Consider the following 23190-nt stretch of genomic DNA (forward strand, 5'->3'; position numbering starts at 1 on the left):
TCGTCTCCTTGACCATTGCATGGGGATGAATGCCCATTGACTCCGTTGGTTGTGGTGGTGGTCATTCGTGAGGGAGATACCCGATGAATGCGGCTGAAATGCAACAAAGGCGAATGAAATGCTGAACTGCGAAGTGCGGAACGATAAAGACGGTAGAACAATGCTGCCAGGTCTCAAGAACTTGTTCAATTGGTCGATGGGGTGTATGCTGTTGTGAGGGGTCCTTGTGCACGGTGAGCGGTTTATGACTGATTACGCGCTCAGTGCCCGCCAGTATCTGTACAGTACAGTACGCCGGTAACCGACATGCGGGATAGTTACGCGCCCAGTCTTCCTCCATACAACGACGTTAACCGGGTACCCAGTAAACAAATGGCCTCGGCTCCAGCTATCTTGCCAAAGGTATTGAAGACCGTGCAGAAGCTTTATCCTGTTGCGCTTGCCGACAAGACATGGGATAACACCGGTCTCCTCCTCGAAGCGCCAATCCCCCACAGACCTGCTGCAAATGGAGTCAGCCGAGTTTTGCTCACTATTGACTTGACGACCGCTGTTGCTGAGGAGGCGCTCAGGGAGGGCAGTGGTGTCGCCGTGATTGTGGCATACCGTTACGTACACTCATGTAGCCGTGGTCTAGTCGAAGAACTAACTGAAGATATGCTACAGACCCTATCATTTTCCGTGGGTTAAAGTCTCTTACAATGAAGGACACACAACAGCGCTCTCTCCTCCGCCTTGCAGCGGCCGGGATCTCCATATACGCACCGCATACCGCCGTAGATGCTGCTGTGGGTGGAGTCAACGACTGGCTCGCGGATGGAGTTTCGGGTGGTAAGGAGCACGAGGAGAAGCGTGAGGTTCTGCAGAACGGCACCAAAGTCGAGGGACACGAAGACGGTGGCATGGGCCGACTGGTGGAGCTGAAGGAGCCGCTGGAGTTGATAGAGTTGGTGAAGCGCGTGAAGAAGTTGACGGGGCTGAAATACGTTCAGGTCGCACGGCCTCAATTATTGGAGAAGGTGAAGACCATCGCCATATGTGCTGGTTCTGGAGGTTCTTTGTTCAGAGGCGTTCAAGCCGACTGTTTCTTTACCGGTGAACTGGGTCACCATGAGACCTTGGCTACGGTTGAAAACGGCATGAGTGCGATCATCTGTGGTCATACAAACACTGAACGTGGGTTTCTCGCAGCAGTGATGAAGCCTAGATTAGAGGAACTGTTAAAGGAGGAGGAGGAGAAGATTGAGGTTGTGGTTAGTGAAGGTGACAGGGATCCTGTAGAGATCATGTAGATAGGTATATGGTAAAGACTAACGCCGCGTTCCCAAGGCACACCCAGTAATCATTTCTAGTCATCCGCTTCCGTTGCGTTTTGCTTCGGAGGCGGTGTAGGCGCGCCATGGTTCATAGCGGCTTCACACCTTTCTCTCAAATCTTTCACTCCCCGTACCTCTGACCATCGATCAAGGATCCCTTGTACTTTCGTCCATTGCCGTTCTGCTTCTTCGGTGTTTCCATGCTGTAACAATTCCTCCAAGCGTTGAGGCGATTGTCGAACCCATGTCACTAGTTCCTCCCGTTGCCGTGCCAGATCCGCGTCTTCCGTCAGCACTTCCCCATTGTTTTGCTCTGACGTCTTCTGCCGTGCCACACCCGATAACCTCTGTATCTTCTCGATAGCCGCTCCCAGCATGTCTGTACTTGGTGCCACCGGGTCGATGCTCTGACGCATCTTGCGTATAGTGGATGCAGCGTGCATGAGCTTGGAATAGTTATCGTATACAAGCGATTTCCGCTCACCATCAAGACCACGGATTTCTGAAGAGGCGGTCAGCTAAGATTACTTCCTGCGGCATTGTGTACGCTGTACCTTTGACCAATGTGTTCTCAACCGTCAAGAGCTCCTTCAAATTCTTGGTCTTCAGCAGATCATTGACATAACTCTGAGGATTGAAGTCGGGAAGATCAATCTCTGGTATCGCTGTTTTTTCTCTCTTCATAGCCTCATTCAATCCATAAAACTCACGCAATGCCTTCCGTTTCGTCTTGGCATTTACGGGAGTTGCAACGCCTGATCCAGCACCTCTCCGGGCAGTCTGAAGGTCGGACGTCAGCCTTGAGGCAGTAGAGCGAGGCGTAGACGGCGGCGATTTGACGTCCATCGAGATGCTGTTCGAGAGGTGTTTGTACTGGGGGCGCGGTTTACGAACTGTTTACCAGCCCAGTGCTCCCCGTATACGCCGGCAACCGATACCGGTACGCGGGATCGTCAGTCAGGGGCAGGTTGTGCCTGGGGGGGGGGGGATCTGAGAGAAGGACGGCGACTCCATCAGCATTCATCCCCGGCAATCAGGACAGGTCAACCAGGGAAAGTGCTGCGTTGTTGACAGATGTCTGCTGCATTCAATGGCACCATAATGCCATTCGCCCCCGACGAGAATGCATTGGCCGAGTTAAGCAAGCTCGCGAAGCTCCGTGACCAGGTTCGGCAGAATAGTCATCCGAGTCTTAAGCGGAGGAGGGAGGAGCTGGAGTCGCCGCCGCATGAGTTTGTTGCTGCTGCTGCGGCTGCTGGCGTCACTGTAACGAAGGGGAAGGAGGAGGTGCGAAAGCCGAAGCCAAGTGAGGATAAACTGCGGTTGGAACAACTTTTACGCGCGAAGATCGCGGCGAAGAAAGCCGAGATTGGGTCCAAAACCGCTACACCAAACCCCGGGTCATCTGTCCCGACACCGACTGAGACGCCTGCTCCGACTCTCCCTCAGCAACCACAGTTTCCGTTTCCACCACCACCTTTTCCGTTCATACCTGGTTTTCTACCGCCGATGCCGATACCGATACCGGGAATGCCCTTTCCGCCACCAATTCCAGGACTCGGCATTCCTGCGCCTCCTCTTCCTCAAATCCCATCCGCGACCAACACCACACCCTCTCAGACTACACCCGCTCCAGCACAGGTAGCGGCGAGTACGGGCTTCGGCGTTGGTCCCCCACCACCCCCCAACGCCGCCCCACCCCCTCCACCACCGGAACTGGCTGCGATGATCGCTGCTTCTACACCAAGACCCGGTAGTGGAGGTGTTGCGCCCCCGCCGGAGGTTGTAGCCCCGCCTGTGCATGCACCGAATGTTGTGCGGAGTATGGTCGAGGCCAAAGTAGGTGCAGGTGCGGTGGCGGAGATCGGACGGGAAAAAGCACACACCTCCAAGTCTCCAGCCGCAAAAAAGCAGAAAGCCATGATTGCACCATCAGCGGCGGCGCCTGGTCGAGTCATCCCACCGCCCACCGAGCCAGAACGCAGCCTCCCAGCCCCAGGCAAAGGCGATCACCGCTCCGACGCTAAACCGCCAACCGGTCCCGCAGCTTTAACCAATAAGCAGGCAAGGAGGGAGAGGGATAGGATAGAGAAAAAGGCGAGGCATTATTCGAGTTTTGATTCTCCGCCGAGGGGGTGTGGGGAGGTTGTTTTGCCTTATGATATGGGGATGGGGTTGCCGTATGATAGCGCGCCGGCGCCGGCGCCTGTCAGGCGTGCGAGTCCGCCGCGGAAGGTTGAGGGTGGGAAGGGCAAAGACACGGAAAAGGAGAAAGTGAAGACGAAGAAACTTGCGGCGGAAGACAAACCCGCTGCACTCGACTCGACGAAAAACGCACCCTCCAAGTCCGCCCCACAAACCGATGAACCGAAAGCACCAGTCCTGGCGGTGCTCGACCACGGTACAATCACCCGCCAGCAATTCCCTCCCATTCATCCCTCGCAGCTTATCCGCCCCTTGGACACTAGTGCCGTGGAAGATGTGAGGATGCGGAGTCCTTCCCCACCTCCTCCTCGGGTCTTGAGGGACAGGGATGATATCCGCGCACCGAGACCGATGGGGCAGCCGGTTCGGCAACCACTGGCGACAGAGGCAGAGCAGCCAGTGCAAGATGAGCACGAGGAGTATGACCCCACGAGGGCGGATTTGCATTTACCGAGGAGGAGGGCGAGTTTGGGAAGAGCGAGGGAGGGAGAGGGGTCGGTGTATGGGCCTGGGCAGTGGGAGGAGGAGAGGTATGGGTATGAGAGGCCGAGATTTGGGTATGAGGAATATTACAGGTACGGTCTCGGACCTGGCCCCGGGCCTGAAAGACGGTATGGATATGGGATGGATGAGGACAGAGAACGCGAAAGGGGCCGCTCCCTCGTGCGGAGAAGGAGTCCTAGCCCGCCAGTCCGGAGAGGTCGGTCCGTGCTCAGTCCGAGACACTTTGATCGCAGGACTATGAGTCCATCCCTGATAGCAGAGTGGCAACGAGCGGCCGAAAGAGATCCGGAGGAGAGGGAGAGAATGAAAAAGTATTATCCGGATGAGCTGATACCCCACCTCCAGGATCCGCATGTGCGTGCACCGAGCGTGGTACCTCCGCCGAGGAGTATCAGGGCCGAGAGTCGCGCACCTCCGAGGGGTGCGGCGTATGGGTACGGTAGTGAGTACGGCTCCGCGGCTGGATACCCCGACGACCACTTCCCCATGGACCGGGAGCACGTGCGGGATCCGTATGTGGAGCAACGTATGGCGGACCTCGCACGCAAGAGATGGGAATTGGAACAGCAGGAACGCGAGCTTACGCGTATGGCGATGGATTTGTCGAGGAGGCATGGGATGAATAGGGATAGGGAAGGGAGCGTGCGGCCGCCTCCGACGAGTATGTACGGGTTTGGTCATGGGATGGAGGAGGAGAGGAATAGGTGGGGCATGCCGCCGCCGTTGCCGTTACCGCTGAGGGAGAGGGAGAGGGGCATGTATCCCGGCAGGAGGGACGGGAGTGTGTATCCTGGCGGCAGGGAGGGGAGTGTCCGTCCTCCGCCTGTGTATCCCGGTGGCCGCGAGGCAAGTAGGCCCCCACCCATGAGGGATGACGAGTATTCGCCTGGACTTGGGCGAATGATGCTACCGCCGCCTCCTCCTCCTCCACCGATGTCTTATCGCGAGGGAAGCGTACGACCTAGCCATGGTGGTTGGGATGGCCGTATGCCCCCGCCGGCGAGGGCGAGGGCAGCGAGTGTTCGGCCGATCGCGAGTCGGGAGGAGTATGAGGACAGGATGCGGTATCTGGATCGTCAGAGACGGGAGAGGGAATATGAGTATGATCATGAGTATCCGGGGAGGGGGCAGACTGGGGAGAGGGAGTGGAGGTGAGGTGGGGTGGGGTTACGGTGTGATAGTCATACCGTGACGCTCGTCGAATGTTGACGTGCTATATATACTTGGGTAGCTACGGTACGTATACGATGTAACGACAAGTATTGCTATAGGTATAGCTTCTAAGTTTGTAAAGGTGTGGGTGTACATGTAGGAAGTAAGAGCGGCCGCCGTATGACAGCCCGTGCTAAGCCTCGGTCGACGATCTTCCTCTCGCAGGTCAAAATCCACCGAGCTCGAGGGGGCCTGAGCGCGAAAGTCAATCCTGACCTCGATGTGTGCGCTGCTGGGATATATGCGCGTCACACCCGATATATACCGACACGTCGACAGTCCTCACGCGTGCCAGCGAGTCTCGCTCTGAAACCCCCCTCGACTACCCAAAGGGGGCCCCGCGTGATCCCCTCGCTTTTACGCTGTTACAGGTTCGTGTAGTTGTCGAGGTCAGGATGACTTTTTCCCATAGCTGGGTTAGCTTTGGAATAGCTGTAGGTGTAGAGTGGAGTTCTGGGAACGGCATAAATAGAAGCGGCTGGGCCACTTTGGGGTTCTGTTCCTCGTATCCGGATCGATTGGCCAGATACACTTTGTCTCGTAAGCAGCCACCGTACGTCGCTCAGTCAACCTGACTCGTCGCCGTCATCGTCGTCACCTCCAACACTCAGTCCCCCCATTGTATAACTTAAATCAGGGTAACGGTACGACGACCTTCATTTGAGGCTCGCCCGAAGCTCTCTAATTAACCGTGACGTTTGGCGCTAATTTCATGTTCTGCAGATTTTTCAAGTTGCTCAACTTTGGCCCTGCAGCGCAATTGCTGAGCCCAGTCGAAAAAGTACAACACCATCCCAGTCGCATTCCCTGCAACCACCTTGCAACAAGGAGCCAGGAGAACCGAGAGTTCAACCGGAGGGAAAGCTTAGATCTACGCGTTCGATTTTTCGCCTTCGTGACTCGTCGCTTTCTCGCTTTCTTGCTCTCGTCGTTTCTTCATCTTCCTCGGTCGTCGTCGCTTTTTCTTCGGTCGTCCGGCTTCAGATTTTCAACTGCAGTCGGTTTTAGCTTTCGTCAGTTCTCGGTTCGGTTTCTTGGTCAACGTTTCGCAACATTCTGCAGCCAGATCTTAACAGCTGAAGGAGCATACATCCCGGTGTAATCAAGACAGCAGACATCCGGTTATACGAAACGCTTTGCTTCATAAACAAAAACAAATCGCATATACGACCTTTACGATCTACCTTACAATTAGCATACAATCATGAATCCAGCCGCCGCAGCCGCAGGTTACATGAACCACAACGCCATGCCATTCATGCCCCACGCGCAACATGTCGCAGTGGAACAACGCGTCCACTCCTTCTGTCTTCCCAACAGCGTCGCGCCCACCCGTCCCGATCCAAAGAGTATCATCTGGGCTTCCTCCAACTCGAACGATGGAGTTCTCTACCCCGCTGCGCCCGATACCCCGCCTTCTCCGAACTCGTCTGGGTCGCCGCCGCAGGGACAGGCGAGTGTTGTCGCGAATGGAAACGCGAGGACGAGGGCGTTCGAGCATTTGGATCACCTCAGTGCGCTTTGTGCTGATATCAATGCTACCGGGAGTGTCCACGCGAGCTTCACGATCGCTGATCCGAGGGGTTCGGCGCTTGGGTATCTCAATGCTGCGTCTGTTGGACAGGGAAGGGGTCGGATCAATGTTACCGTTACGGGTCCGCATAGTCATACGTCGACTGCACGCGGTATCTTTTTGCAACAGACGCCGATCAAGAATCAGGTTGTTGTTAAGGCGGAGTATGACTTGGTTATGGATCCTGATGCGAGTGCGATGAAGTCTGATGTCGAGACGGCGTTGGAGGAGTTGGCGTTGCATGCTGGTGTGAGCATTATTCTCATTCAGCACACGACGCCTGGAACTACGTCGACGTTCAATGGAGCTCGTGCCGCGAGTGGAAGTCCGCCTCTTAACAAGGCTGGTCCGAACTTGAACTTCATTCTGAGGGGTGACTTGGAGAGTTTGGATTACGCCAAAGTTAGGGTCCAGGTTATGTTGGATGAGTTGGCTGGGTTGAAGGTTATTCGTCTCCCGATCGAGTTGCCGATGCAGCCTCTCATTGCTGGACGTAAGCGTATGCATGCTGCGACTATCGAGCGCGAGTCCGGGACGCAGGTCTACATCCCTACGCCGTTTGCTTCGGTGTTTGGTTACAGGAACCCGCAGAGTGGACCCCGTAACCCGCATGAGGTTCTGATCACGGGCGAGTTCGCACATGTCTTCCAGGCGAGGGAGATGTTGCAGGTCAAAGAACGCTCGATCCAGCTCTACACTAAAGACATCATCATGATCCCTGAAAAAATCGATTGGCTCCTTCTCGAGAAGTTGTCCGAGGTTCGCAACATCATGCAGCAAAACGCAACGTTCATCGCAATTCCGACGTTGGGTAGTCACCAAAGTTTGTTGAGGATCCATGGAACGAGTTTGGTGTTGATTGAGAGGACGATTAGGTCTTTGAATGCATTGATTTGTGCGTTTTATACGGCGCAGGTGTGGGTTTTGCCGTTGGATGGGAATGTTGGGCATGGTGGACATACTCACTATCAGCTTCAACATGGTCATCACGGACATGGACAGCATGGACACGGCCAAGATGATGAGGATGAGGAGAAGGAGCCCACTATGCAGACGCTTCGGCAGAACGTTTCGGAGATTTCGGGGACTTCGGGTGCGGAGTTGTCGTTCCGCAATAACTGCTTCGAGGTCCATGGTGCGGAGGAGGCTGTCCGTGCTGCGGTCATGATGATCAACAACCTCGGTTGGGTCCAGAAACGACAGGTTCAGTGTCGTATCCGTTTGGAGTTGAGCAACGAACACCGCGAGTTCATCTCTGGCAAGAAGAACGGGAAGATTAATAAGGTTATGAAGGAGGCTCATGTGCATATCAAGTTTGAGCCTTTTACGGAGTACAACTTCATTATTGACCTTATTTCTCAGGGGGTTCAGAGGGCTCTTGATGGGTTGACGATGTTGCAGGCTGAACTGCCGGCTGAGATTTCTTTCTTTGTCCCTGAGGCGTATCATAAACGCATTATTGGCGTCGGGGGAAAGAATATCCAGAGGATTATGAAGCAGTATGGGGTTTATGTCAAGTTTTCGAATGCGCTCGAGTTTGCCGCGCTCGGTGGGTACTTTGATAATGATGACAACGTTGTCGCGCGTACGCCCTCGAAGAACGCTGTCGCGCTCGAGGAATTGAAGGCGTCGATTATGGAGCTCGTGTCGTCGAGGGATAAGGATTATATCACGGAGACTATCAATATCCCCCGTGGGCTTCACAGGATGTTGAATCACGAGTACAGGATCAAGGTGTTGGATATCTCGGAAAAGACGAACTGTGGGATAAAGTTCCCGGATGAGAGGAGTGGGAGTGATATCGTCCAGATCACTGGTCCCGAGAGTCAGGTTCCGCTTTGCATCCAGATGTTGCTTGAGCTCGTGCCGGAGGAGTATCAGCTCCGTGTGCCGCAGTCTCAATCGCTTCAAGAGGTTATTACGCAGCCCCAGTTCAGAAGTCAGGTTGTTGATACGATGAGGAGGAACTTCAACATTGATTGTATTGTTCATCCCTCTCCTGACCGCGTCAAGGGCTCTGCTGGCCCCGGTAGCGGTGGAAGCTCGGGTAACTTCCACACCTTCATCCTCCGTTACTCTCGTGGCACCTCCGAGCACCTCGGCGATGCGATCCAGCTCGTTCACCATTACCTCATGGCGCACAACATCCAGGTCTTTGGACAACCCGTCCAACAGTCGCCCACGAACGACTCCTTCTCGGATTCGTTGCAGTACTTCAACAGCAAGCTCTTGCCGCTTGGTACTGGGGTGCAGAACGGAACGCCTGGATGGTAGACGGTTATATACCATACATACCGAGGCTCGCAACCCCTTTAATGAGGTGAAAGGGGTGTGATGTTGATGAATTTGTTGTGTTTTGTTGATGAAAAAAAGGATGAAGGCGTTTACACTTTATATGGACGATTACCAGCATGCGACAAACTTTTTTTTTCTTGCATCAGGCGCTTTTTTTTGTTTTGTTACACATTATAGGTTTGGAACTATTTGTGGTTGTTGTCGATTGTGATATCAGGACGCTGCTGGATGCTTGTGCTATGGGACTTCTTGCTGGTCCTTGCCAATGGGTTAGGATCAGGGAAGGATCGGTGCGGCTCGCAGGTGATCCTTTTGGGGTTGTGTGTTGTGTTTACTTAGTGATTTCCTTTTTTCCCATGATTGTTTATTACTCTTGTTTTTTGCTTTACGTCGTTATGTATACGGGATCATTGCGGAATTGGACTTCTCTTCCAATGGTTACTTCCTCCTCTATCCTCTTCTCTCCATTCCTCAAATGAACAACAGAGCATAAGCAGGCGCAGAGAATGCGATATCAGATTCTGAACTAGACATGAGTATTGAGATATATCCTACCTCCTCTCCTCTCCTCTCCCTGAAGTCACCGCCAGCAGCAACTCTTACATCGAAAACTCACTCCTCAACCCATTCCCCACCACCCCTCCTCCTCCCTGCTTAACGTTAACATTGACCCTTCTCCGATACTGCCCCCTAAACATCTGTTTCCGCCAAAACCCCGCACCGACGACGATACCAAATATCCCAGTCCAAGCCGAGAAGACGTATGTTCCGATTGGGGTTATGCCGAGGGAGGTACCGGGGAGGACGAATGGGGTTGCTATGGTTGCTTGGAGTGCGGGCGCGGCTGCCGGGGCGGATTGGGGCTGGGCGGTGTCGGCGAGGGCAAGGGGGGGTGCGGAGGAGGAAGGGGAGGAGGAGGAGGAGGATGCGATGGCGGCGGCGATGGTTGGGGTGAATGCAGGTGCAGTTGTGGGTGAGGTTGCTGCGGCAGATGTCGAAGTCGGCGGAGGAGTTGCGGAGCTCGAGGAGGCTTGTACGACGGCAGATGAGGTTGATTCCGCAGCTGGTGTACTGGAACTCGTGTCCACAGCCAACGCACTCGTCGCGGAAGTAGACGTGTCCACAGCCGAATTCGAGGGTGCAGGTGTGGGAACGAGAGCAGTGGTGGGCCCGTTTGCCCCGATTTCGCTCACCGAGGAATCCGTGAGAAGACCGGTTGTCACAGCAGCTGTATCCTCAGACGTCGTGGGAGTGAGTGTCCTTTCCGCTGGCGTCTGTGCCGCCTCGGAAGTCGAAGATGGGACCACAACTTCTGGAGGATCCGCAGTTGCAGCCGGAGTTATAGCAGAACCGGACGTCGTATCAGCCATGACCCCGAACACATACGACGCCATACTCCCACTCGACGACGACGACAAGTCCACCTTTCCCCCATCCCCCGAAACGAGATTCACAGCAGGTAGCATCATGCTCTTGAGTACGCTCTCCGACTGTGAAAGAAGACTCTCATCGGTGATCGTACCGGTGAATACCCATTTATTCGTAAGCTGCATCGAGGGAGCAGCGCCGGTCCCAGAGTTCTGACGTTTCCAGAGCTCCTTCCAGTTAGGAACAGGAGAGGGAGCACGACGTGTGAGTGCTGCTCCGCCCGCAACAGAATCGCCTTCAATCCCGGGTGGCCAGACAATCTCGATCGTGGGTGAACCCGTATCCGTGGAGATATTGGCATTAGAATAGCGTGCGGAGGACGATGGCGAGGGCGATTCGAAAAGTCGTAGATCCGCGATAAATGTTGGAGGGGTGAATGCGAGGATGTTATAACACGCATACATGGTTCCTCCTCCAGCTCCCACACTCATCCCTGACGCCGAGGCATCCCCAGCGAGCGACGACAGGGAGGCGACGCAAGCCGCGTCAATAGATGAGGAAATCTCATCAGCTAACCCCAGTGTCGGGGCTAGTAGGAGAAACAAGACAGCCGTGATAAACAATGTCGAGAGCAGTGCTGGAAGGACTGGGTGCATCATCTTTGCCCTGTAGAGAGAGTGTATGTGGAAGGCGAAACGTGCGTGACTGGAGGTGTGTACGGACCAGCCGTAGGTACCAGGTTAACCGTTAAACGAAGCAGGGTCTTGCAATTGCCTCGGTTTCCGCCGCCTTCCCCGGAGATATGTACGTAACGCTTGCGTTAACGTTACAATTGACCTCGCACGTTGCAATGGACCGGTGAACCGGCACCGGAATGAAGCCTACGTGTCCCGTTCAATCTGCTGCTGCTGGCCAGACACTCACGCAACTCTTAAAACAGCGGCTCGAACGATCGCTTCTACGATGATAGGAATCATGCAATTTTCAACGTATAACTTTATTTCATGCCATTCGTATTACCCGATGCACGCCGGAAGCAAGCAAACGCAGGAGGCTCAGCCGTGTGTTTCATGTGAAAGTCGCGTTCAAGGGAAACCAAATCAGATGGTGATGTTACGCAAGAGTTCGTGGTGGTTGCGATTGATTCGGGGTATTGTGGGTGAGTGCGGTGTGCGGTCTGCCTTTTGGTGTTTTCTGGGTTCGCTGACGCTGCTGTGGTCGTGGGAAAGTTCGGCGTGCTGTACAACTTGTACCCAACAATTGCAAACCTTTCTGTATATATGATATGCGAAGACTAGTTAATCGTTTCCATCTCTCTCTGCCTTGTCCCGATCTCCCGAGCCGTTCATTAATGTTTACCCTCGGTGTCCACGTGTGTCTCTTCCTTCGCGACGTCCTCCTCCTTCTCCTGGACTTTCTCAGCCTCGTCGTGGGTATGGATATCAGCTTCTACTGCCGCCTTCCCAACGCCATCCTCAACTTCCTTCACCTCACCGGCTACGCCCTCATCATCGCCCTTATCCTCACCACCTTCTACTCCGTCGTCGGGTTTCTCCCCCTCCTCCTTCTCCTCAGACTTGACCAAATCCTCCACCTTCTCTCCAGCCTGCACCGGAAACATCGCCGGCGGCGTAGTCATCGGACTCGGCGTCCTCGGCGCTGTCGTGACATCAAACGGCCTCCACTCATCCGAAAGGTGCTCGTGTCCGAAGTCGCCCTCGACACTCCTCTCTTTCCCATTGTTGCTGGTGACGCTGGGAGTTAGGCTGGTCGTGAAGTCCCGACTATTCTTCCTCGCCAGCAAATTCCGCCGTTTCTCGGCTGCCCACGATCCCCAAGACGAAGCGAACGCAGATGCTTTACTCGTCACCACCGCAGCCGCAGCCGCAGCCGTGGTCGATGTCGGCGTCGCTGGTTCGCTACTCGTGATCTTCTCCCCGATACTTGGTGGCTTGCTCGTGGTTGCACTCGTGGATACCGGTGGTACTGCAGACGTCTTTTCCTTCACCTTCTCCTCGGCTTCGAGTCGTTTCCGTTCCCGGTATGACTCGACGTTATTCCACAAATTCGAGAAGGTATTCGAGATAGCTTCCCGTGCCGGCGCCGTCCGTTCTCCAATCTTCAACTCGCCAGCCGCCCTATCAATTTGTCAATACCACAAACATAAACACAAAATAAGAAAGGAAACAACATACGCAGCCAACTTCATCTGCACATCTCCCAACGAAATCCCCAACGAATTCCCCCCCGGATGCCGCGCCTCCACAATATCAAACAACTCATCATCCGTCATCCGGCCCCAAACCTCATAATTCCTCGTCTTCCTCCACGCCCGAATCCACGGAATCCCATAATCCCTCGCCGGGTTTCCGTCGACGTCGGGCATGAGCGGGGTGTCGGAGGCCATGTTGTAGTATTGGTGGCGGGTGAGGAAGTTGTCGTATTTGACGGTGGAGACGAGATTGGAGAGGTATTCTTCGAATTGGGCGCGGATGTGGTCTTCGGAGCCTGTGAATGTTAGGTTTGATTCGGAGGCTGTGACGTCTGAGACCAGGCCCTCAATCCACTTCTTATCTGAAGGGGTGAGGAGTAACGCGTCCTTCAACTGCGGGTTATACACCTCTATCGTGGCGTTATCGACCTGTACGTCAATTTGTTAGCGGTCTCCTCGAGGTCCGCTTCATATGTGGCCGCACATTTACGACAATTTCCGCGTGCTTATCCTTCTGCTGCAGAAACAACGCATTCGTACTCCCGATCAGATACGCCTTCGTATCTGGCCCTTCGAGCATGTCAAGTTGCTGTAGTGGCGTGTATGGTCCGAAGAAACACCCCTGTTTGCCAGGTTAGTTGTCGGCGATAACTCCGAAAACAAACAAGACAAAACAAACCTTGCCAAAAATCTGTAATGGAAATCCGAGATACGCGTGTAGCGACGCCTTGTTACTCGTCTTCAGACTCGTTGCTCTCTTCAACTTTGTCTCCAAAGTGTGAAGCAGTGGACTACTCGCATCCTCCAGATGATCCATCATTTCTGTTTGCTTTTGTTAGCCTTGACACGAGATCACAGACATCATAACAGCAAACCTGGCAGTAGCGATAGCAGTGCATATTGCATCGTACACAACTTCTCCGTCGTACTTCCAAAAAACAGAATCTTCCGCTCCAACAACAGCGCCTTGACCAGAATCAGGGTCTTCAGCTTGAAATGGCCCAGTAACCCTCTCAGCGAGATACCTATGCATACCTGTCAGCTCGCGATCAATCATCTCAGGCTCGCAATACTCACCAACATTCCATTCATTCTCCGTAACTCTCCCCCTCCCCTCCCCATCCTTCCCACCAACCAACCCCCCCAAACTCTCCCACAAATCCCTTATGATAGCTCGATCCTCAAAATCCCTCTGCGCAAAATAGGCCCTCGTAACAACCCCCAACTTATCCCGCACGAAGAATAATGGTTTGCTGGAGAGCACCACCACAGCTTTTTGGATCGTGGAGCGGGTAACGTCGGCGGGACGGTTGAGGAGTTCGGAGGCTTTGAGTTGGCGGTTGCAGGAGATGCCGAAGACGGTTGGGTGTTTAGGTATCGATTCGCTCTCGCCCTCATCCTTGCCGTCATCATCACCGTTGGAAGTAGATTCAGTCGAGGAGGACGTGACTATGCGACCCAGTTAACCCACACGCTCGAAATCATGGAGCACAACCACAACTCACCAGCCGGTAACGTGAAATATGAGAAATCCTCCTCAGTCAAATGCGCACCATCAGGCAACGCGCAAAAACTCAACAAGGGCGGTAACTCCTGTCCTCGATCCGGGTACACATACTCGACCTGTCCCACACGCCGTCAGCCTTGCTCACCGTCAGGTTACAAATGTCACGTACCTCCGGTCCTCGTTGATGATGAAAGCCTACGACACAGACGGTGATCTCGCTATCCTCGTCCATGTCCATCTTGCAATACCTCGGTGTAGGGTTCCCGGGGTGCACGTACAGGCCTGGCACCACATGCAGCCTGACATCAAACGGTCGGTCGGGGCGCGAACTGCCCAAGTGCTCCCAAACACCAAAGCTTATTCCAATCATACGAGATCGATAGAGAGAGCATAAACAGCAGCAATATCAACGTACAATATTCAAATCCAAGACTCAAAGAGAAAGAAGCACAAAGCAAAGTTACGCAATAAAAAGATCTCAAAAAAGCAATTGCAAAACGCGCGACACAGGCTTATCTTGGCAACATTCCCAATCTGTCGTCGTAACCATCCCGTACACAATTCCAACATTGAAGCTGTAGGTGCTGTTCAGCTATTAAGCTCAAGCTCTCCACTTGATGACCCGTGTTCTTGTCATCCGACGCTTCTAGCTGTAAAACGAAAAACCACTCGAGTCGTATTAACATGCTTCTCCTCTTCCTTCCAAACTTCCTCTGTCAGTTCAACTCACACTCTCACTCTCGTATATCTTTTCACTCATGCCTCTGATTCTACTTTGAGCAGCGCTTACTGCGGCCCAGCCAACTGCCCAGAAGCCTCACCCTCCTCAACAGTCTGATCCACATTATGGAAATCCAAAATCTCCGAGTACATCATGACCTTCCATGTATCAACCGGCAAATCCGCATCGTTGAAGCTCCAGTCGAATTTCTGTTCCGCGGCGGGCTCGTCAGTGGGGTCATGGTAGGGAGCGAGGTACTCGTGCGCCAAGGCTTCAGCGGCAGAGATACGCTTGCGGGGGTCGAAGACGAGCATCTTTTCGAGGAGGTCGATGGCGAGGGGGTCTGCGTTGCGGAATTTTTGGGAGAAGGGGACGCGTTCGCGCTTTGGCAGAGATTGAACGAATCTCAAAGTCTGTGACCTTCGTTAGCCCTGTCCGATAGAGACACCGCAGTTAAAGGTAACATACGTTCTCCGAGCAAATCGTCTGAATAACATCATCCGGCGGGGTACCAAGCAACTCGGTAATGATCGAGAACTGGTTGACGTGGTCCTTACCAGGGAACAAAGGCTTGCCCTCCAGCATCTCGGCGAAGATACATCCAGCGGACCAGATGTCGACTTCGACGTCGTATTTTTGCCAGGTGAGCATGATTTCGGGAGCGCGGTAGTAACGAGTGGAGACGTAACCGGTCATTTGGGGGTCCTGGATTCGGGCAAGACCAAAGTCACAGATCTTCAGCAAATTGTTAGCAAGTCATTTTTCCAACTGTTCGCTGGGTATATGCTGAGTGTATGCGCTCAGAATACGCGTAACATTCGCCCTATACCCCGGTAAAAGCGGCATACCTTCAAATCACAGTTCTCGTTCACCAAAATATTACTGGGCTTCAAATCCCGATGCACAACACCCGCCGAATGCACATACTTCAACCCCCTCAAGATCTGATACAGGAAGTACTGTATAAACTGCTTCTCCAACGGCCGACTCGTCAACAACCGATGCAAATCCGTTCCCAACAACTCAGTGACGAAGTAAATGTCCTCGAGAGGGGAAATGAAGATGTCGGAGAGGGAGATGATGTTTTCGTGTTGGAGGTGTTTGAGAAGTTTGAGTTCGCGGTAGGTGCGTTTGGAGAGGACGGGGGTGGAGAAGGGCTTCATGATCTTTTTGATGGCGACGGGTTGGTTTGTTAGTTGGTCTTTGGCGGAGCAGACGAGACCGAAGGCACCCATGCCGACGGGTTGGAGGTCGACGTAGCTGTTGTGAATTCGTTAGTATATTGAACAGAGTATTGCGTCGCTGAAGAGGGACAATGGCGATAAACAGGACGCGTAGGGGCGACACCGGGAATGAATGCTCGAGGGGTTTGGACTTGATGCCATCAGCGACTGCACCTCATCCGCTCTCGCACAATTGCGGGATCTCAGCAGTCTGACATTCGAGCAAACAGTACATTCACCCCAAGCGATTCCCTCTCACGAACTACCACGCAATCCCCTCACTCATAACCACCCAGCGACGAAGAGAAGGAGACCACATACCGACTCGTAATCTCAAAACACGTTCCAAAGATCTGCGCTCGGATAAACTCAGCCATTGTAGTATCGTACTCGTAGTCGTAAGAAAGAAGAAACGAAGGGGGAGTCTCTTGTTGGTGGGTTGGGTTGTTGGTGGAGAGGTTCTTTCGTGCGTGACCCTCTCTAGACACTGCTCGCGTTAACTCGTTGGCGGGAGGTGCGAAGGCGTAGGTGGACCAGGTTAAGGGCAAGCCACCGAGGAGTGGGCGCAACTGGGACCTCTCAGGAAAGAGTCCGGGGGAAAGGAGAAGTAAACCAGGATTCTATTTCTATACAAGTCGGTTATTTTACCTTTTTGGCCTTTTCCCCTCACAATGTCGATGCCCAAGAGTCGACAAAAGGTCCAGGCCCGCCCATCCAATCTCCTCCCTTCTCCGACTGCAACCTCCTACATCCTCCATGCACCCAATCACGCCGAATTACATTCTCCATCCCAGTACTTTCCCTTAGGTAATCGGCTCAACTTGAACTTTCAACCTCGGCCAATATCGGGGTGCAGACCACGATTCACGACCCACTTTCCCGCACCTCATGGGAGACGAATATGCATCTGCAGCGGCCAATAGAGTGAGGCCAACGCGCGTTAATGGGGGTAGTCAACCCTCTGCAAAAAATAATCGCTTAAGTTTTAAGTTTTAATCCCGCAGTTGCCATCATCTGCGTAGCCACATTGTCGCTGACCCAGCTGCCTCGAGGCAAACTCACTACCGTGAATATTCACGTACCATTCCCAGTTGCCTCGAAAGAGCCTGAAACGACAACTGCGCAACGCGATCATATGTTATCGGCAGGTTAGAGAGGCTGAATTGCCGTCCAGCCCACCGTCGATCTCGAACCATTTCAACAGCTTAGGAAATGCTGCTACGGATCAACTTGACTTCGACGAATGCTCGCCCTCTTCAGCTTCGTCAATTTCTACGGCCTCGACACCATCAACACCGTCATCCTCGAGCTCCGGAGCATCCAGACGAATCACCAATTGGGACCCTTTTTTGCAATCCATGGAGACTGACGATTCCGAGGATGAAGATTACCAGCTGCTTGGAATCATCGAAACACTCGATATATCTCTACACGCAAGCCATTGGCAAAGTCCCAACACTTCATTGAAGAGGTTCTCAATGGGTATGATGACAGAAGGTTCAAGGCCTACTACCAAATGAATCGAGAAGATTTTCATTTCGTCCTGGGTCTGATCTAGACCAACCCGGTGTTCTACAACAATAGTGCCTGTGTACAAGCATCAGTAAGGTATTAGGTGGCTTGTATCCTCTTTCGACCATGTGCGTTGTCACTCCCTTCAAGCAGGATCAAGGATACACGGCCCAGAAAGCTGGATTCAACCATGAAGTTTCCCATATAAGGGTTATGGTCGAGCATACCATTGGAGTGCTGAAGGCTCATTTGGGTCGTTACAGTGCCTTCCCACAACCGTTTCTGAAGGAACCAAGGAAGGTCTGTTTCGATGGATAGCATCTTGCATTGTCCTGGCCAACATACTCAATCTCCGCGGATCCCCGGACATCGACGAATCATGGTTGGTAAACATGGACCTCGAGGGAGATCACCCTGATGATATACGCACGCATTTTGATCAAAACGGCGCTCGAGCGCGCCCTTGAATACGCCGTACCGACCTTTTCCGCAAAATACCGTGAGGAATCGGAGACTTTTGATAAAAGGGTTGGGAATCGAGCAGACCACTAAGTGCATGGGAAATGAACACACCAAATGCAGTATTTAAACTTATTCTTCAATCCCCTATCGTCGGTTTACCTATTTACAGCAGTCTAAGCATTCACCGACCAAAAATCGACAAACCAACCAACTCTGTACTCCTCGAAGACCGTGGGAAACCCCTTCAGACGGGAATAATTTATTGGGCATGGGGTCTTATCCACGGCGAATGGAAGGAGGCTTTAAAGGCTCATAGTCCGAGGATATCTCAAGGCAATCGTCGTCATCAATCACTTCATGGAGTTATGCATGGGCCAAACCTTGCTTCTTGCCACCATTGTTGAGACGCCCAAGGAGTTCCTATACTCTGCCAGAGTGATGCCTTGTTCATGTAACTTGATCTCTAAATACATCTGAAGCTGCTTCATCCTCAACTTATGCTCCCTCTCTATGCGCAGAGAAATGATCTTGCCCTTGGTCTCTGATTTTGTGGCTGCCCGACAGGACCTGTAATTGCTTCATGCGGCGCAGAGATGCGGCTGCTTCCTTCTGGTCCAGGAATTTGTCGACCACATTCCGACTTTTCTTGGGTTAGACCACGGCAGGTTTCTTGGCAATGCCTTTGGGCTAGGGACTAGGCGGATTGCGTTTTCAAGTGATGTTGACTGGTTGGGACCCATTCTGGCTGCCTGAATCATCCTTGGAGCTTTCACCCGAGTCACCGTCTTCGTCATTTTCTGCGCCAGAACCGGTACCAACCTGGGAGTTGGGAAACATTGTAAACCCTGTCGAAGGGACCACTGATAGGTGTGACCTTGGGTTGGGTCCCAAAGATTGCCTTGAATTCATCATACCAAGAGCAGATCTTGAAGCATTGTTCAATAAGGGTTTTATGCTCGGTGTCACCTGAACTGGTCGTGTTTTCATACGCATAAGCCTTTTGGAACTGTGTAGCGAAATGCTGGATACGATTTTTGACGTTAGGGGCATCCAGTCCCATACCCACCAAGTCTGCCCCCAACCATCTTTTGATTTTATGATGGTCGGATTGCGATAATCGTCGTAAGCCTCGTGGTCACGAATATAGCATTCAGCAAGCTTGTTTTCATGATGACCCTTCCATCTGATGCGTCTCAAGGTTGGGTTGGCTGGTATGCCTGGGCTTAGTATGTTGATCAAGGGCGGGAGTGTGGGTTGGGGTAGGGAAACAGGAGTTCCTTGCCGCTGCGCGTAAAGTGAGGGTGCCAGTGTAAGCGGACCACCATAATTGGTCGTAGGGACCGGTCATCCGAGCGAAAACCAGCCTGGATTCATTGGGTTGTTGGTCTCCATACGCGTTGCGTTTTCGCGTAGCGGCTTTATGCACGGTGGACCGTGCATCCTTCACGCGAGCGGGAGCTAACCGCTTGCTGAAAAAATAATATGTCTATGTTTTGTAAGGGTTGGTCAGACCTTCGCGTATTATGCCCTGGATTATAATCTGATTCGCTGTAAATTTTGCAGAGGATTGACTACCCCCATTGGCAGAGTGGAGATGGCCATTGGGAGCGTGGGAGAGACTGATATCGGAGCTCGCACCTGAGAATCTCATGCTGTTGATCGTAGGCAATTGGTATACAGGTAAACAATTACAACACCTTACATCTGCATAGGAACATACTGCCCCGGCTTCTCAGCACTAATCGGCCCAACCCCCGGATACCTCGCACTATTCCCCGCCCCCATCTGCACCGGTACCCCCTCCCCACCCATCCCCCCCGCCTGTACCGCGGCCGCAAACCCCTCCTTCGGATTCGCCGTCCCAATCTCCACGGCCTTCCTCAACTGCTCCTGTACTGCAAACACCTGTTTCTTCATACTCAATCGCTCCAGATAAATCTCTTCCCGCTGTTTCTCGAGTTCGGCGCGTTCGCGGTCGAGGACGCGTTCGAGTTGTGTAACCTGCGCGAGCTTGAGTTCGAGTTTGGAGAGTTGGGCGTGGGTTAGGGCGGTTGTTAGGCGTTGCATTTCGAGTTCAGAGTGGGAGGCGAGGAGGTGTGCCTTAGCAGCCGCCGAGCCAAGAGCGATCTCAGCAGCCTTCTCCAGCGTCTCCTTATCCACAGCTCCATCCTGCGCAGGCTGCTCAGCCGCCGGAGATGGTGGAGCAGCATCAACATCAGCCATCTCCTCATCCGACGCAGGTGCCTTGCCCTCCTCAGCCCTAACCTGCTTCTCCTTCTTCTTCTCCTCCGCCTGCTTCTTCAACGTTTCCTTCAACGCCCCAACACTTCTCTCCGCCGCCTTCGCTGCAACAGTCGGCTCAACCACACTCGCCAAAAACGCAACAACGCTCATGACAGGATTATCCGCCTGACTAAACGGCAATCTCTTGCCGCCGGTGATGACAGGCTGTGGTGCGCCCTCGAGATAGGGGTCCTCGATGGGGAGTTGGATGAATTTTAAGACACAGGCTTCGCGGGTACGGGTACCGACGTGGTCTGCGATTGCGTCCCAGTCTTCTTCGAACATCTCTACACCCTCTAGTAAGAGCAACGTCTCCTGATCCGTCCAGTCGTCTCCGGGTTTCTGGCCTCGCAGATCGATCTTAACGAAATCTCCGCTGTGAGTGGTAGAAGGGAATCGTGAGTCTTCGTAACAGGTAACACAGAGCTCCGACTTTCGCTTTGTGTTGTGGTAGCGGAGGAGTGTGCACTCGGTTCCACAAGTAAAGCAGTTGTAGTGCTTCTGCGGACCCGTAGGTGCCGGCGCGTTCGCATCTCTCAGCGCACCGCCACTAGGTGAAGACTCGTAGATATTCTTACGAAGCTCCATGTTGCTCTCACCCGTCTCCTTCCTCGCCTTCTCCTGCGTTGCCGCCGATAGCTTGCCACTCGTCACAGTACTCACCCCCGGCTGGAAAGGCTGCAATCCACGGGGCGTATCCGCCGTAACTCTAAAGTGTCCAGTAAACGGCGGACCGATAATGGACGGACGCGTGTCTGCGTCGACTTGGTAATTGATCAAACCCCACTGCTCCAAAAACGCGTGAACCCTCATGATCGCGCACACATCACCAGCCAAGTTTCGTCGACACGCGGTGAAAGTGAGATACTCCTCCGGGTTGAGTCGGTACGTGTTGATCATGAAGTCGCGGTAGTCCTTGTAGACCGTAGGCGTCTTACTCCTATTCCGTCCATTGAAGAACTCGGGGAGAGACTTTCTCTCCAAGGGGTCAATGGTAGTCATATCGAACCATCCCGCGTAGGATGGGATGATAACCTCATGCGTCTGCTCCGCCAAGTACTTCTTCGCCGCCTCCTCGATTCGTCTCTGCTCAGCTGCCGGATCAACCGGAGCAGGCTCCTCGACAGGCGCGTCCTGCCCAGCAGCCGGCGCGTCGTTCAAATCCGCCCCATTATCTTGCTCTTCCTTCATCGCGTGCACTTCATCCATCGCCTTATCTTCCTCGCGCTGCTCGAGTTCTTCTTGGCCGCCTTCGACATCCATTGCCTGGAGGGTCTCTGACGGAATTGGTGGAGGATCTGAAAGTCCATAAATCAGTACGCGAGCGGCGATCCTCCTCAATATATGGACTCACTCTGCTCTTCTGAATGCTCCATTGTCGCGGTATATACTCGAGGGCCGGAGTATCGATAGTCGCGTATGGGGATGTACGTGTGCTGCGGTCAACACGCGAGTCCAAGGGGACGTGCGCCGGAGATGCCAGCCAACAATGAATGAGTTTATGCGGCGGCTGAGGGCAATTAGAGTTCTTCTGAAGTAAACAGAATTGCATTAAACTGTCTATCATGTATGAATTCCAATAAGCGTCGGGACCCTCTGCTAAACCCGATCCGCTCACAGCACTCGGCAACGCCGGGGATACCGGTACGGTATTTGCTACACCGCCGTTTCCTCGGTCCTCCTCCCCGATATACGCTCAACGCCATGAACCATGCCAAAATTACTTTCAATACCTGGGCCTTTTCGCGTCCCGATCGCCGCCAAATCCTCCCCGTGCCATACGTTCCTTCCGCTCTTTTTCTTCCTGAATAATCTGTTCAGCCGCCGACAGAGGCTTCTTCGATACTGCTGGCTTCGCGTCTGTCTTTTTCGCTGCTAGTGGGTTAGCCTTCTTGGCCGCCGCGAACACGTTCTTCTTCATCAAGGGCTTCATGATGAACCCTCCGGTTGATGCAGGCTTCTCTGCTGGAGCTATTGCTGTCGGTTCATCGTTTGCAGGCGGCGAAGGAACTTTCGGCGCAAGAGCCAATCTGATGGGCGCATCGTCAGCGGATCTCTGCAGTTCTCTTGCCTGGTCTTCCTCCTTCCTCCCCATCCCCTCCGCTTCCTTCTGTGCCTTCTCAATCTGCTCCTTCAGCGACTTCTGCTCCCGATCTTCGTCACCGCGTTCCTGTCTATCTCGCTTCTGAATGGCCGCCTGTCGTCGCAACGCCTCAGGCGAATTGTCGATCCAAGCAACATGAAACCCCTTGTCAGTCTCGTCGACACGACAGATTCCTTCCCTCCCAAGGTGTTTCGCAAACTCAGTCAGCGTCTTCCATCGCGTCGAATTCATGTGAACGTGCTCCTTGTTGCCGATATATTCCTGGTAGAAGTGATTGATGTTGACCCGCTTCTCACCGTGCGCAGTCCGCAACAGCTGGATGAAATCACTCTGGAACTGTTGACTAAAGTCCTGGATGTATTTTTGCGGATTCTCGCCGATGAGCATCATTTGTCGGACGTGAGCTTCGGTCTGGGTGTGACACTTGAAGCCGTTCTCATCCCGCATTTGCCGTTCACAGGCCTGACAGTACCACCTCAAACGTTGCAGACCCCTGCTCTTCATCTTGTTTGCCAAGTACTTGGGTGTCCCGACCTCTGCCTTCGGCATGATTCCTGATTTTTTTGTCTGCTGGGTATGGTATCGCCTTCTACTCGTCCGTCGCGTATACGTGTGGCCCAGTCCTGCACGCCACACTACAACCGAGTCCTCCCGGTGCCGGTAAGCGGGGATATTAAGGGCAGCTGGTCGACG

The 23190-nt window shown here is 53.4% G+C and overlaps 9 protein-coding genes across 9 annotated transcripts; 3 read left to right on the forward strand and 6 right to left on the reverse strand.

Moving 5' to 3' along the window:
* The first annotated feature begins 328 nt into the window (after positions 1-328).
* SAICODRAFT_75305 (NGG1p interacting factor 3) lies at positions 329-1502 on the forward strand. Its single transcript, XM_019170969.1, has 2 exons — positions 329-607; positions 667-1502. The coding sequence occupies exons 1-2, from the start codon at positions 373-375 to the stop codon at positions 1290-1292; spliced, it is 861 nt and encodes a 286-aa protein (XP_019026682.1). The 5' UTR covers positions 329-372; the 3' UTR covers positions 1293-1502.
* Positions 1349-2162, reverse strand: SAICODRAFT_4810 (uncharacterized protein; the record flags this gene model as incomplete). The annotated part of the gene is made up of 2 exons (XM_019168914.1): positions 1349-1818; positions 1871-2162. 2 exons carry the CDS (start codon positions 2160-2162, stop codon positions 1349-1351), a joined length of 762 nt encoding a protein of 253 aa, XP_019026683.1.
* A 130-nt stretch (positions 2163-2292) lies between these two features.
* Positions 2293-5269, forward strand: SAICODRAFT_148497 (uncharacterized protein). Its single transcript, XM_019165530.1, has one exon. The coding sequence runs from the start codon at positions 2391-2393 to the stop codon at positions 5178-5180; it is 2790 nt and encodes a 929-aa protein (XP_019026684.1). The 5' UTR covers positions 2293-2390; the 3' UTR covers positions 5181-5269.
* Positions 5270-6495: 1226 nt separating this feature from the next.
* On the forward strand, positions 6496-9084 carry SAICODRAFT_52371 (uncharacterized protein; the record flags this gene model as incomplete). The annotated part of the gene is made up of 2 exons (XM_019169137.1): positions 6496-7752; positions 7843-9084. The coding sequence occupies 2 exons, from the start codon at positions 6496-6498 to the stop codon at positions 9082-9084; spliced, it is 2499 nt and encodes an 832-aa protein (XP_019026685.1).
* Positions 9085-9401: 317 nt separating this feature from the next.
* On the reverse strand, positions 9402-11460 carry SAICODRAFT_148513 (uncharacterized protein). The gene has a single exon (XM_019165531.1). It carries the CDS (start codon positions 11130-11132, stop codon positions 9705-9707), a length of 1428 nt encoding a protein of 475 aa, XP_019026686.1. The 5' UTR covers positions 11133-11460; the 3' UTR covers positions 9402-9704.
* A 361-nt stretch (positions 11461-11821) lies between these two features.
* SAICODRAFT_4814 (uncharacterized protein) lies at positions 11822-14430 on the reverse strand (the record flags this gene model as incomplete). The annotated part of the gene is made up of 8 exons (XM_019168917.1): positions 11822-12611; positions 12669-13114; positions 13170-13307; positions 13365-13507; positions 13561-13710; positions 13763-14134; positions 14191-14308; positions 14362-14430. 8 exons carry the CDS (start codon positions 14428-14430, stop codon positions 11822-11824), a joined length of 2226 nt encoding a protein of 741 aa, XP_019026687.1.
* Positions 14431-14959: 529 nt separating this feature from the next.
* SAICODRAFT_63601 (mitogen-activated protein kinase HOG1) lies at positions 14960-16630 on the reverse strand. The gene is made up of 4 exons (XM_019170003.1): positions 16458-16630; positions 15762-16173; positions 15382-15648; positions 14960-15326 (listed from the first exon to the last, which is right to left on the reverse strand). The coding sequence occupies exons 1-4, from the start codon at positions 16511-16513 to the stop codon at positions 14979-14981; spliced, it is 1083 nt and encodes a 360-aa protein (XP_019026688.1). The 5' UTR covers positions 16514-16630; the 3' UTR covers positions 14960-14978.
* A 3174-nt stretch (positions 16631-19804) lies between these two features.
* Positions 19805-21811, reverse strand: SAICODRAFT_75317 (SWIRM-domain-containing protein). Its single transcript, XM_019170970.1, has 2 exons — positions 21748-21811; positions 19805-21691 (listed from the first exon to the last, which is right to left on the reverse strand). Exons 1-2 carry the CDS (start codon positions 21767-21769, stop codon positions 19809-19811), a joined length of 1905 nt encoding a protein of 634 aa, XP_019026689.1. The 5' UTR covers positions 21770-21811; the 3' UTR covers positions 19805-19808.
* A 380-nt stretch (positions 21812-22191) lies between these two features.
* SAICODRAFT_43494 (uncharacterized protein) lies at positions 22192-23046 on the reverse strand (the record flags this gene model as incomplete). Its single annotated transcript, XM_019168740.1, has 1 exon — positions 22192-23046. A coding segment is annotated over one exon (855 nt), but the record flags the coding sequence as incomplete, so codon positions are not given.
* Positions 23047-23190: the final 144 nt, after the last annotated feature.

Source organism: Saitoella complicata (genome assembly GCF_001661265.1).
Source record: "Saitoella complicata NRRL Y-17804 unplaced genomic scaffold SAICOscaffold_2, whole genome shotgun sequence".
Classification (NCBI taxonomy): domain Eukaryota; kingdom Fungi; phylum Ascomycota; class Saitoellomycetes; order Saitoellales; family Saitoellaceae; genus Saitoella; species Saitoella complicata.